Genomic DNA, 13930 nt, shown 5'->3' on the forward strand with positions numbered 1-13930 from the left:
AGGGTTGCAGGTAAAATACATATCACCTGGAACCACAAAAAGATCAATGAAGCTTAGTCAGCTCCTTTTTGCTTCCTGTAGGTCAGCCCCATGGCTGACCAGGAAAATGGTACGTTTGCAAGAATGGATTAGGCTATTATGATGAATGGATTAGGCTATTATGATGTTTGAAAGAAGACATCAGGAACTAGTAAAAGTACTAAGCTCAGGCTGCTCTCCCTCAGAAAAACAGGCAGCAAAACATACTAGTGTATTACTGTTTGGGGATCTCTCCATCTTTCCTTGGCCTCAGATAAGCAATCTGATCTTCCAAGAGAAAGCCTGCCTTTAGTCCTATAAGGTTCTCTGCCTTACTGCAACCTACTGTTTTTCTGTCTCTTCTTTCTCCTAGCGTGAAAGGGTGAGGGGATCAATGTCCGCAAGAAAAACAAAGCAACTCCCCCCTCCCCCTCCCCCTCACCAAATGTGTCTCCATAATACTTGCTTTATCTGCATGACCACATTGCATTAGTGAGAAACATATAATCAGTTTTATCTGGGAACAGGAAGACAAAATTAAACAGCTCTCAAATATCTTTATCACCAAAAGACTTCTTGGATCAGAACTGAAAAAACACTGACAGCATTAGAAAAGGGACCTGATCTTGAGATATTGTCACATAGCAGCAGGCTATGCATCTGATCTTCCATGCAAAGATACCTTCCCCATGAGACAGCTGGTCAGAAGAGATCATCCATTATTATTGTTGATCATATTGTAACCCAAACTTTCTCCAAGGAACTCAGAGTGGGCAGCTTTTATTTATTTATTTACTTACTTACAATATTTATATACTGCTCCTCATCAGAAGATTTCGGAGCTGTGAACAACACGATAAGAATAAAACAATGGTTAAAAGAGTTAAAACATTTTTTTAAAAGATCCCAACGAAGTGGAGTTCAACAAACTACGCTGGTCATGCAAGGAAGGCCTCTTGAAAGAACAATGTCTTCAGGAGGCGCCAGAAAGAACACAATGTTGGCACCTGCCTGACTGCTAAAGGCAGGGAATTCCACAGGAAGGGGGCCACCACACTGAAGGCTCTTCTCCTGGTGGACTCCAACCGGGCCACAGGTCCATGTGGAACCACCAGGAGTCTTCTTATATGGGAGTCTTCCCCATCCTGGTGCCCTCCATAAGTTATGGACTACAACTCCCAACATTCCTGACCATTGGCCATGCTGGCTGGGGCTGATGGGCATTGAAGTCCAAAGCACCAGGTTGGGGAAGGTTGATATATTGAGTCATTCTATTTTTATCCTCACAGCAAACTTGCGAGGTAGGCTAAGCTTTCCGTCCATCATCTCCCTGATGGGAAAATGATGCTGTTCATGTCAATTTCAACCAACCGGGGGCCCTTGGGGGTGAACTGGGAGGCAGCAGGGGCCACTCGAGTGACCACATGTGTTTCACACAGAACATCAATCCCCCGCATGCTAGCACTTGGAGTGTGTGCGAAGCATCAAACCCTTTGGGGGTGAATGAAGGGGATACTCATACATCCCTGTCCAAGGCTTCCCAGCAAATTCATGGCTGAGTGTGGATTCTAGTACGGTTGCCAGCTCTTGAAATAAAATATTCTGGTGCTTGAGCTAAATAAAACATTATCTGAGGGCATGGCTGCCCGAGAAGAAATAGCACTTCTGGTGCCTCCCCCAGTCAGCTTATAATTCTTCTATAATTATCTATAGTCCTTTATACTATTTGTAGTTCTTATCACATTTGGTAATGTTGTCTCAAAGTAAAGCTGTGTTCTGCCCATTTTCACCTAGAACAAATGACATTAAGCTGCAAATTGAAAAAGTAGCATTCTTTAAAGCCAATTTAAGGACATTCAGTTTTATAGTTAGTACCCCAAGTAAACTGTAGAACTTTGGGGGGCGGGTGTAAAGGGAGGTACTGCTTTCCTTTCTCCTAGCTCACCGTAGACAGTACACTTGACAAAAACCAAGTCCCCTTGCTCTGCGTAGCGCCCCCGTGAGCTTGGCACCCTGGACAAACAGCCAGCTTGCCCACCCCTAAGGCTGGCCCTTGCTGAGGGGAAAAATATTTGCTCATTGCTTTTCTGGCCACTGGCCCAAAACAGTGGCCAAGGCCTATGTATTGTACCATACTGACTCCTGGATGAGAGGAAATGGGGGAAGGGCCTCCCAACTAGATGGTATCAGGTAGTCACTGGTGTCATCACAGACACTTCTGTAAAATGAATTGAGGACAAACTGGACAGTATGACCTTGTGGTGATATGTAACTTAGCGCCCCCCCCGCCCGCTGTATATCCATCCTGTTTGATCCAAAAGTTCACAGCAGGCATTTAAAAATATATTCATTTATTCATTTTACCCATTGCATTATCTTGTAGGAACATGAAAGAAGGGGGAGAAAAACCACCCCTTGAAGATAGATGCCCATTTAAGAACATAAGTACATCAAAGAGCCATATTGGATCAGACCAAGGGTCCATCTAGTCCATCATTCTCATCACACAGTTGCCAACCAGCTGTCAAGTAGGAACCCACAAGTAGGGCATGAGTGCAACAGCACCCTCCTGCCCATGTTCTCCAACAACTGGTGTACATAGGCATACTGCCTCTGATACTGGAGGTAGCATAGAGGCATCAGGACTAGTAGCCATTGATAGCCTTCTCCAGGAATTTGTTTAACCCCCTTTTAAAGCCATCCAAGTGGGGGCCATCACTACAGCTTGTGGTAGCGAATTCCATAGTTTCACTAGGCGCTGTGTGAAGAAGTCCTCCCTTTAACCAGTCCTGAAGCTCCCACCATGGTTCAGTGAAAAGGATGTGCTCACACATCCAATCTGGATCCAACCCATTGGCTTCACCTCATGTTGCAGGCAAACAGCTTCCGGAGTGGTTACTTGAATTTCATGGTTATTTATTTATTACATTTATAAGACCACCTTTCCTCCAAGAAACTCAAGACATCATACATATTTCCTCTCTTCCCATTTTATCTTACAATAATCCTGTGAGGTAGGTTAGGCTATAAGATCCAGGGATGGGACTCCCTAACCTCTCACAAGACAATCAGGTTTTCTAAGACAGTTGGCAACACCTTGCAATAAGAGTTTCAGTGCTATGGAGCAAATGCAGTCAGCAGGTATCATCTATTCGTGGGAGTCTGAGGAATTAATGTACTTTCTGAAAGATCCCTTCAGGAGACAGATCAGCAGTGCTCCTTTGCCTTTCTAACATGTGCCCGAGGAAGCAATACTATACAGGATGTATATTAAATATACACAGAGACCTTAAAAAAAAAGTGAAACTTTGAGCAATTTTTTTTAACACACCTCAATCAAAATTTGATAGGGCCCTCCAGATTGGATAAAGTTGCTTCTGGGGCCTGATCCATCCTAGCCATTCCTAGACTTAACAAATAATAAAGCTGCAATCCTATGCACCAGGACTGCAGAACCTCAGCCCCAGGGGCTAAATCCAGCCTTCTGGAGTTTCCCAGAGGGCTACATCCCTTCCCCTGGCCCTGATGGGATTATTTAGTAATGATGCCTCCTGTTAGAAAGGCAATTAGCAGAGAAAAAACAAAAAAGGCAAAGCAGAAGGAGGGTTTACCAGTCCCACATGCACACAGGGTATCTTATAACAATAAAAGGAGACCACACTCTTCTTTGGTGAAGAAAAGGTAATGGTTTTACTCATAAATAATCTTGCATATAAAATGCAGGTACAGCATAGAGTTCCCAAAAAAGAGTTTGTTCAGTACATTTTGTGTTCCATGACACAAGCAGGAGCGAGAGAGCAAACACAGGTGCTCCCAGCAATGGAGGAGGTTGGGCAGGGCGGGGGGGAGAAGAGAGGAGGAACAAAAGGAAGAAATCACAGGAAACCACATTGTAGGCTATAGAGATCCTAAGGCTAGCTGTGGTCAAAACTCCCATGAACTAACTAACTGCAACACTGCTCCCTTACGGTAACTTGCAGACGAGGTTGCAATATTCCCAGCAGACTTCCCTTTTCCCCAAGCACCAATCATTTAGTGGTTTCCTAACTTTTGAGCAGTTTTTTCCCCATTCTAAAAGGTTGAGATTCCTTTCCAGAGGCTCAGTTGCTGACAGTAAGAGCTTGAGGCTAAAATATACTGGCATTTTGCCCTGCCCATTTTGCCTTTGCCCCACCCCTTTTCCCCTTAGCACCATCCACCAGTGGAATGCAGCCCCTTAGAGCTTCTCCAAAATGGAATTTGGCTCTTGGGCTGAAAGAGGTTAAACACCCCTGCTATACACACTTACCTGGGAGTAAGTCCCATTGAACTCAGTGGGGCTTACCTCTGAGTAGACATAGAACATAAGAAGAGCCCTGCTGGATCAGATGAAGGGTCCATCTAGTCCAGCATTCTGTTCACGCAGTGGCCATCAGCTGTCGACCAGAAGCCCACAAGCAGGACATGAATGCAACAGCACCCTCCTGCCCATGTGCCCCAGCCACTGGTGTATATAGGCTCACTGCCTCTGGTACTGGAATTAGCACACAGCCACTGGGACTAGAAGCCACTGGTAGCCTTTTCCTCCAGGAACCTGTCCAATCCCTTTTTAAAGCCATCCAAATGCAAAGGATTGCACTGGAAGGGAGACTACTAGATGGATGTTTTACCACATTGTTTTGTAATTTGATCACATATACACCAGTGGACCTTTAATGAGAATTCCAGTCTCACAAGAGAGTAGAATTCAGCCCTGTGTGCATGGCACTAGAAGAGAATAAAACCAACTCATTAATTTCGTATTTGATTCACCACTGCATAGCAAAAAGCCTTTTTTTGCAAGCCAGATTTAGCTGGAACATTTCATGTGACTGCCTTTCCAATTAATATTTCATCTATCGATTCGACGCATCAATAACAGCTTCCGCAACACAACACAAAAGGCTCCTTTCAAGTTGCAGCTTGTTTTGGAACATCGTGTCTGCTTGGTATTGTTGAACTGTGAAGCACGAACGCCAGAAGTAAACTGGCTCACTGGAGAAGAACAGACCAAGGTATACTCTCAGCTAAATGCAATCAATGAATCCAGGATTCAATGGCTCCTGCTTTTTTATTTATTTATTTATTTGTAAGAATGATAGGTGGCAGAAGCTCTAGTCTTGGGGTCCTAATCTGGCCTCCCAGGGTTTCCCAGATTGCCACACCCCTTTTCCTGGCTCCACCCCCTTTCCCCAACCACCAACTGTTTGGTGGTTTCCTGGCTCTTGTACAGTTTTTTCCTCCAACCTAAAAGCTTGGCTGGCTGGCTGGCTGGCTGGGGAATGCTGAGAGTTGTAGGACTTTTTTCTGTCTAAACATGCATAGCGACAAAAAAAACCATGCTGTATTTTTGGTATTTATTCACCCTTCTTGCCTTTTGCTCCACCCCACCCCATCCCTGGAATGTGCTTGAAAAGGAATTCAGCCCTTGGACTGAAAGAAGTTCAGCACCCCTGATTTATAAGCATCCATTTAGAGAAAACCCTTACAAAGCTGCATACAACGCCATTTAAAACCATGAAACACAACAAAACAATAATAAAATAGTGATAAGATCAAAACTAACAGTTGAAACCAAACAGCACCATCCACATGCATCCAGTAAAATCCTAACTCAACTGTAGGTTAAGGTAAATAGGTAAAACTTTAGACCACTCTTGAAGGCCTGTAATAATAGGGCCTGGTGAACATCAATTGAGTTTCCAAGCAGGGGCCACTACCGAAAAGGTCCTACTCCTCATGCCAGCCAGCTAGTGCTGGCTCCAAGTTTTTGAGGACCGTTGGGCAAGACATCTCCCTTCCTCAGTGAGTCTACCTTCTCACCATCACTGTCACTACTGCTGTTGTTCCTCATCCTCTTTCTCATCATTGCTGCCACTTGCTTGCTTGACACCACCATCGTCTGAGCCAGAGCAAGAGGCAGGTAAACAAGCAGGTTGCAATGGTGAAGATGAGGAGCAACTGCAGGGAGCTCTTGTCAGTGGGCCCCTGCTGAGGGTGTTGGTCCTTGGCAGGTGCCCAACCATTCCTGCCCTTGATGCCAGACCTGCAGGCAGCCTAATTGTCTTGACAATTTTATCTCACAGCGTGGGCAGGTTGGTATGGATGAAAGCGGTAACAGATGTTTGCTTCTTCCTATTCATCATGATCTTTTAAAAATATAACCCTGTTTTAAACATTAAATAGTAGTCTGTAATCACATTTCAGATAGAGGTCCCTTGTTGGACTGAAGCAAAGGTCCACCCTGGTCAGCATATGGTTTCCAAGAACATGGATTCCACAATCCTCCCCTGTTGTTTGCTTCTGACCAGGTATTCAGAAGCATATTACCTCCAAAGAAGGAGGTTCTATTTAACTATCATACCTTGTAGCAGTTGATAGACCCAGAGTGCCCTTCCTTTCTCTCTCCAAGATGTTACCAGTCTAGGGTTGTGAAGGTGAGTGGTAATTAATCCATACATATACAGTTAGTACTGTATTGCTAAACCAATTAAATGAATTGATAGAGATCTTTTACAAAGATATCAAGTTCAGTGCAGTTGGCGCATCATCCAGAAGCCTTCCTTGCTAGCCAGAGAGCCTCTGGAGGCATTCATTGACTCTCAATGTGTTGGAAAACGATGGTGCAAATACAACTCCCTAACGGTCTAAGTAATCCTTAGATTAGTATTGCACATAGCACTTACATCACTACATAATAGTTCACTTATGGTGGGAGGTTGCCATACATTTTCCCTTGTGTTGGGTGGGTGCGTTCAGGTAACAGGAGGGCAGATCCAAGGCCTCCCTGATCTGTCCATATGACACCTCCAATCCACACCCTTTTTTCCTCTCCCAACATCGGAGCTCCAATACCAAGGAGGTAAATGATGCAGAACTTTCTACAGGGGCTGAGAGAGGGAATTTGTCCAATCTCATCACCTTCTCTGAGGTTGGAAATCTCTCTCATTTCAGCAGGGGAGATCCGATATTTCTTATGGCCTGGGGATGCCCTCTCAGGGGCATTAGGATCGCAGCCTATTACAAACAACTAAGCTAGTTTATTGCGATGGTTTACAAAGATGCCATGTTTAATGTAGTTGCTGGGTCATCCAGAAGTTTCCCTTACTAGCCAGAAACCCTCCAGAGGTATTCATTGACTCTCATGTTATCTGAAGGGATGGTGCAAATACAATTCTGTAACCGTTCAGGCAATCCTTATATCAAGCACAGTGTTTACATCATTACATAATAATTATGTAATTATTATTGCTAATTGACTACACCTAATCGGAAAATAAACACAGGGCCCTTACATAATTATAATTATATCCAGCTAGATTTAGGGGTGACCCTGAGTTACTATACTAACATCCAATCAGATGCCATGGTAGGCATATGTAAAGTATGATGGAAAACCCCTGCTTGGTAATGGAGAGGTTTTTATAATTTATTGGCATTGATCTGGGGGCAAAGGTCTCATAGGTGTTGCCTCATTCAAAGAATAGTATGTAACTTTTGCATATTTTGCATATTTGTTCTGCTTGAACAAGCAGCATGTTTGGGTATATGGATTCCTTCAGGCCAAACTGCCCTCATAACATGGAGGTTCCAGAGACAAAGAAGAGAGAGAGAGAGAGAGAGAGAGAGAGAAGATATAGTCAGAGAAAATAGAAGATAGGGCGTATATATATATCCGCTAATGAACAAATTGCTTATAAAACATCTGTTCCTGAAAGGAAGGGACTAATCTAATCAAGAGTAATAGCAGATACCAATAAAAGAAGAAGCTAATAATTACCTCAGGTGATAACAAGGGAAACAGAATCCATTAAAATTATTATGATAGTTTTGAGAAGACTCACCAGACAAGATGGAGGCTACAGCAGCAATGATGAAGGAAACAATGACACCAGGTCCAGCCATCTCCTTAGCAACCAGGCCAGAGACCACATACATTCCGGTACCAACACAGCTTCCAACACCTAGTGAAACCAGATCAACTGTAGTGAGGACCTGGGCCAGTTTCGTTCCATGGGATGTGGTGGTGCCTGTCCCCTCTAGCATAGATTCCACGGGCTTGGTGCGGAGGATTCTAGAATGCATGGTGTGCCATGTGGCACCCCACTGGATACGCCGGGGGTCCAGGTATGAGAAGACCCCACTCATTGTGATGTCAAGGGATGGAAACTAATGACAGCTAAGTTTGTTTATTTCCAGTGATGAAGCTTGACAGCATTCACTTTAAGCAGTCCACTTCGGAGAATGTCCATGTCAACTCAAAGCCACATGATTGCTGTGAATGCGAAGTGAAGCTTTTATAACCCTTCTGGGGTTTAGTTTCCTCTTGTGAGCTCCTAGATGAGAGAGAGAGAGAGAAAAAAAGAATGAATGAATGGAAAAGAGAGAGAGAGAGAGAAAAAGAGAGAGAGAGAGAGAGAGAGAGAGAGAGAGAAAGAAAGAAAGAAAGAAAGAAAGAAAGAAAGAAAGAAAGAAAGAAAGAGCATTCAATGTTAATATCCTACTGGGAACCAAAATGGTCTTATAGTACTATCCCTCTATGCAGTAGGCATGTGTGTTCTGTGAGGGAGAACTTCAAAAAAGCTCAAAGACCAACGAAGTGGCTGATCATATAAGAAGAGCCATGCTGGATCAGATCAAAGGTCCATCTAGTCCCGCATTCTCTTCCCACAGTGGCCAACCAGCTGCCCATGGAAAACCCACAAGCAGGATACGAGTGCAACAGCACCCTCTCACCCATGTTCGCCAGCAACCAGTGCACACAGACATACTGCCTCTGATACTGGAGGTAGCATAGAGGCATCTGGACTAGTAGCCACTGATAGCCTTCTCCTCCAGGAATTTGTCCAATCCCCATCCAAATTGGTGGCCTTCACTACATCTTGTGGAAGTGAATTCCATAGTTTAACTATGTGCTGTGTGAAGGTCAGAAATATGGCAAGATGGGAAAGTCAGAGATATGGGAAAATAACACTTTTATATATAAAGGTGGTATATTTGGGGAGGGGTCATAGCTCAATGGTAGAACACCTGCTTTGTGTGCAAAGTCCCTGGTTCCTTCCCTGGCATCTCCGGGTAGGGTTGGGAAAGATTTCTGTCTGAAACCCTGGGGAGCTGCTGCCAGTCAGTGTAGACAAGCCATCTCCAATCTGGCACCCTCCAGATAGGCCGGACTACAGTTCCCATCTGTTGGCCATGCTGGATGGGGATGATGGGAGCTGTAGTTCAACACATCTAGGGGGTGCATGTTTGGGGAAGGCTGGTGTAGACAATACTGAGCTAGATGGATCAATGGTTTGACAGTGGTATACAATGGTGTGTATACCATATACATGTAAACCATTTTCATTTGATTACACTTGGTTACTATATACTTGGGCTGCAATCCTATGCACACCTACCTGGGAGCAAGCCTTAATGAAGATAATGAGACTTCCTTCCAAGAAAATTTGCACAGTATTGGGCTGTAGATGACTAGCAGCTGAATATGTGGAATGACTCCACTGACTATGTGCTTGCTTCTGCATCCCATAGTATTTGCGTCCTTGTAATGCCTACTCTGGCTGTATCTTTGGACATAGATTCCTAGAAAGATAACATGAGATTCCTGTGCTCATTTCGATAAAGGAACTGTACTGTTTAAAGTTGCCTTGAACTTTCCACTGTTTAGAGAAGTGTGTGTCTGTGTGTGTCGGGGGGAGACGGTATGAAGCGACATCTTTCCAACTGCCTCAGGAGGAAACAATCTTCTTTTAATTTCCCTGGCCAAAAATAAAGTTTTGTTCTCTCTTGTATCTAATTGTATGTTTTAATAAATACAGCGATTTAGTCAAGTTAGCAAAAACATGGTGCTAACTCAATTGTCTGGGGTCGACTGAAATCTAGACTTTCCACAGATATTTGCCCCAAGCAAAAGACTGACCTGCAAAGAACTCACTAAAGAACATTAAAGCTCACTTGGCTTTTGTTACAGGGTTTAAAAAAAAATAAAAAATCCCACTGGTTACAAATTGGAATGGGCTGCAAGTTGCTCAGTCCAACCTGGAGGAAGCAATCCTACTGGGATCGACGGCCGCCTCCGAACCTAGGGGCGACTGCCTATCCAGTGCAGGGCAGGAGGAGTGGTGAGGAGCGGATCTCCTCCGTGCTCCTGCTGCCTTGCTTTTGCGGCTAGACAGCCGATCCTGGCTGTCTAGCCGCAGGACCTCAGAGTGCGGGGAGGGGTGGCCGGACAACACATAGGAAGTGTCGTACCGGCACTTCCGACCTCCCCAGCCTGCCCTGGGGAATGCCCCATTTCCCTCACTCTGTGCTGCCTACAAGGCGGTGCACGAGGGGTTGGAGGTTGGTTCTCCAGGAACCAACCAATCCGATGGCCATCTCGCCGCTGACTAGTGGCCATAGGATTGCACCCTAAGCCCCTATAAGGTCCTACCATCCTTCAGCAGGTGTTCACATTTTCTCCAGAAGAAGACAGAAGAAATGGGAGCTCCCCATCAGGACGGTCAAATCAGAAGGTTCATTTGGGCATCTCCACTTAGAAGGATCTCAGATAGCAAAGGATAGGAACATGCTGCTGCCAGTCAGATTAGACAGCAGTGGGCCAATGGTCTAACTCAATATAATGCACCTTCATATATTTATTTGATAGCAGTCAACTGATGAGACTTGAATTTGGAGCCAAGCTACCGAACTTCAGCTGTAGCACACTGGCACTTAGCCCTTCTATTGTTATGGTGCAGCCTTTCCCAACCTGGTGCCCTCCAGATGTTTTGGACTATTACTCCCAGAATTCTTGACCATTGGCCATGCTGGCTGGGGCTGATGGGAGTTGAGGTCCATAAATACCTGGAGGACACCAGATGAGGGAAGGCTGATATAGTTGAAGGTGCCATATCTCAGTGGCAAAACAACTGCTTTGTGTGACTCTTCTGGCAAATCACAAGTGTCCCCTTCCCTCAGTCGCCAAAGTGATTTGCCATGTGGCATGAAGGATGCCACTGCTTGAGTAACACAGATCCAAAGTCCCTATGAATGCACAGATTGTGAGGTTCTTTGGACCCTGGCTAAATGGCTATTTAGGAAAGGTATGGCTACTATTTTACATAAACAGACTTTGTTGAAAAGGTGCTACATTTCCCACAACGACCCTGGTGATGTCTGTGCAGGCATTGAGCTGGTTCATGTGTAATGCTAAACCATGGTTTAGCACAGTGGTTCTCAAACTTTCTCACCCACCTCCACTGAAGACCACTTGAAAACTGCTAGGGGTTTCAGAAGACAACTTAATAAACTACTTTTGTTCTACAAATCAAATACATACCAGACACAAGTGCAGGGCCACATATCGTTTTTTTCAAGTACAGGTATCTGCAACCTTTCCGTGGACCACTTGAATGGAGCTTGTGGATCACCAGTGATCCATGGACCATACTCTGAGAACCTCTGGTTTAGCATTATGATGATATTGTATTTAATGTTTTAACTTCTGTAAACTGCACAGAGAGCTTTGGCTATGGGGTGGTATAGAAACGCAATAAATAAATAAATAAGCAAGCTAGCTCCAGGAAGGCTTAGACTCATGCACTCCCCCTCCCCTCTCCTCCGCCGGCATGACCATGAAGAGATCGGAACCTTCTACTTAAAACAAAATGAAGCACAGCGTAGTGGGCTGTTCAAACCCCAATCTTTATGATGGTTAATGGAAACAAGCCAGCTTTGTAAACCTTGATTTGAACTTGGTTTATTCCTTCTAACCATAGTTGAGGTTAACCACAGTTTGTCAGGTGAGAATGACACAACAAGCAGAAGGTAATCAGAACGTTTCTGAAGTCCTTCATATGGCTGTGCTGGAGGATGGGGGGAGTGCATGAGCCTGAGGTTCACCTAGGCTGTTCTTATAACACTAACCTAGTGGTACATGGGAAGCAACCCAGTAAGAATGGAAGAATTGCGTATTCTGCATCTGACCAGGGTCCACCAAGTCCAGCAATTCTGTCTCCACCAATAGTCCGCACCAATGGGAGCCTTTCCATGAAGTTGTGTGGCTTCAAATGGTACCCAAACACACCAGTTTCATAACTTCAGCAATGACATTTAGACATCTGGATAGGTTTCAACTGAGTGGTTTATCATTAGGCGGCCTCAGTCTTGTTCAGCTTGGAAGCGTCCCGCTGTGAACCATGGAAAACCCAAAGACATATAATGCTCCCCAGGGCTCAAACATTAGATTTATAATCCCCTCTGCTAATTCTCTAATTCCCTGGCAAACAAAGCAAATGGCACAAATACTTGGGTGAGGGACTTTTTTAAAAATGTGGGAGCGGGGCTGGGGCTGGGGAGAGAGAGACTGGACAGATTTTTTGTTTTCTGGGAAAGATTTTGCTCCTTTCTGTTTTGCAGATGCCTTCTGATCATGGCATGCAAACCACAGGGGCCTTTTTCTGTATCAGTGTTAGAACAGTAGCTAATCTGTTGTAGCCAGAGCCCATGAAACATATGCCAGAATAAGGCTGCAATCCTATACATCCTTACCTGGGAGTAAGGCCCTTTGAACTCAGTGGGACTTACTTCTGAGTAGGCATGTATAAAACTGCACTGTAAGTGGGCTAGCCTTTGAGGCAGGGATGCAGAACCTCTTTCAGCCCAGGAGCCGAATTCCATTTTGGAGGTCTTGGGGGCCACATTCTAGTGGTGGGCGGGGCCAAAGGCAAAAGGGGCGGGGCAAAATACCTACGTATTTTAGTTTCAGCTCCTGCTGCCTTTAGAGCTGTAGAGGCTGGTGGCTCCAAATCCGGTGGGATTGTTATCCATTCTGGGTTTCCATCAGAATCAGCCAGAACTCTAAAGGATCTATCCAAGGCGCTGAACCTATTTTGGGTTATGTTGCAACACCTTGAATAGCTCCTTTAGAGTTCTGGCTGGTTCTGATTGAAATCTGGAATGGATTTATAGCCCCACAGAAAGCAGAGCCACCAGCCTCCACTGCTTAGGAGAGGCATTTCAAACTTTTAGAACGGGTAAAAACTGCGTAAATCCAGGAAACCAGCCAAATGAAAGTGGGTGTTTAGCTGGAAGGAGGTGGAGCCTGGGCAGGGCCGGCTCTACCATTAGGCAGGGTAAGGCAGTCGCCTCAGGTGACAGATGATAGGAGACAGCAGCAAGGTGTTCAAGGAGCAAACTATGTGCCATGCAGCCTACTCTTTGCCCCTAAATTAGCTTGCTGCTTTCAAGTTCTATGGAGAACATTGTCCCCTCATTAGTGTTGAAGACAGATTCATCTGCCAGTCCAGTCAACTTTTGTACCTGGAATGGAAGGGGGTGCCATCTTGTCCTTTGCCTCAGGCAGCAAAATAACCTGGGCCGGCCCTGAGCCTGGGGAAGTGGTCATAGTTTTCTGGGGAACCCCAAAGGGCCAACTGGAAAACCTGGAGGGCCAGATTGGATCCCTGGACCTGAGGTTCTACACCCCTGCTTTAAGGTGCAAAAAGGCTCTTCCCTTGCTTCTTCTGCACAAGCCCAACTGAAACGAACAGGGACAAACTTTGTGCTTGCATACCCATGGCATGCACCAGAATCCTGAGGACTGTCATTTGGCAAAGGTGTTGTAGCACAGTGGTAGAGTGCCTGCTTTGCACGCAGAAGGTCACAGGTTCAAACCCCAGGATCACCAGGTAGGGCTTGGAAAAACCTCTGTCAGAAACCAGTCAGGGGAGCTGCTGCCAGTCAGTGTAGGCTACGGGTGTTGAACCTCTTACCACCGGAGGGCCGAATTACATTTTGGAGGAGCTCTTGGTGGTGATGTGGGGACATCCCAGCAGTGGGCACGGCTAACAGCAAAGGGGGTGGGTCCAAAGGCAAAAGGGGTGGGGTCAAAATTATCAAAAATACCAGC

The 13930-nt window shown here is 45.3% G+C and overlaps 1 protein-coding gene across 2 annotated transcripts in view; it reads right to left on the minus strand.

Annotated features, from left to right (window-relative positions):
• SLC7A14 (solute carrier family 7 member 14) overlaps positions 1-13930 on the minus strand; it is a 79615-nt gene that overhangs the window by 40835 nt on the left and 24850 nt on the right. For both annotated transcript variants that reach the window (XM_084841556.1, XM_084841557.1), the window contains exon 2: positions 7881-8372. In XM_084841556.1, the coding sequence (XP_084697682.1) occupies positions 7881-8184 (304 nt within the window). In that variant the 5' untranslated portion in view covers positions 8185-8372. The remainder of the gene's footprint in view (positions 1-7880; positions 8373-13930) is intronic.

The sequence above is a fragment of the Heloderma suspectum genome, chromosome 3 (genome assembly GCF_057233095.1).
Source record: "Heloderma suspectum isolate Gila_16-S chromosome 3, 16-S_ref, whole genome shotgun sequence".
NCBI lineage: Eukaryota > Metazoa > Chordata > Lepidosauria > Squamata > Helodermatidae > Heloderma > Heloderma suspectum.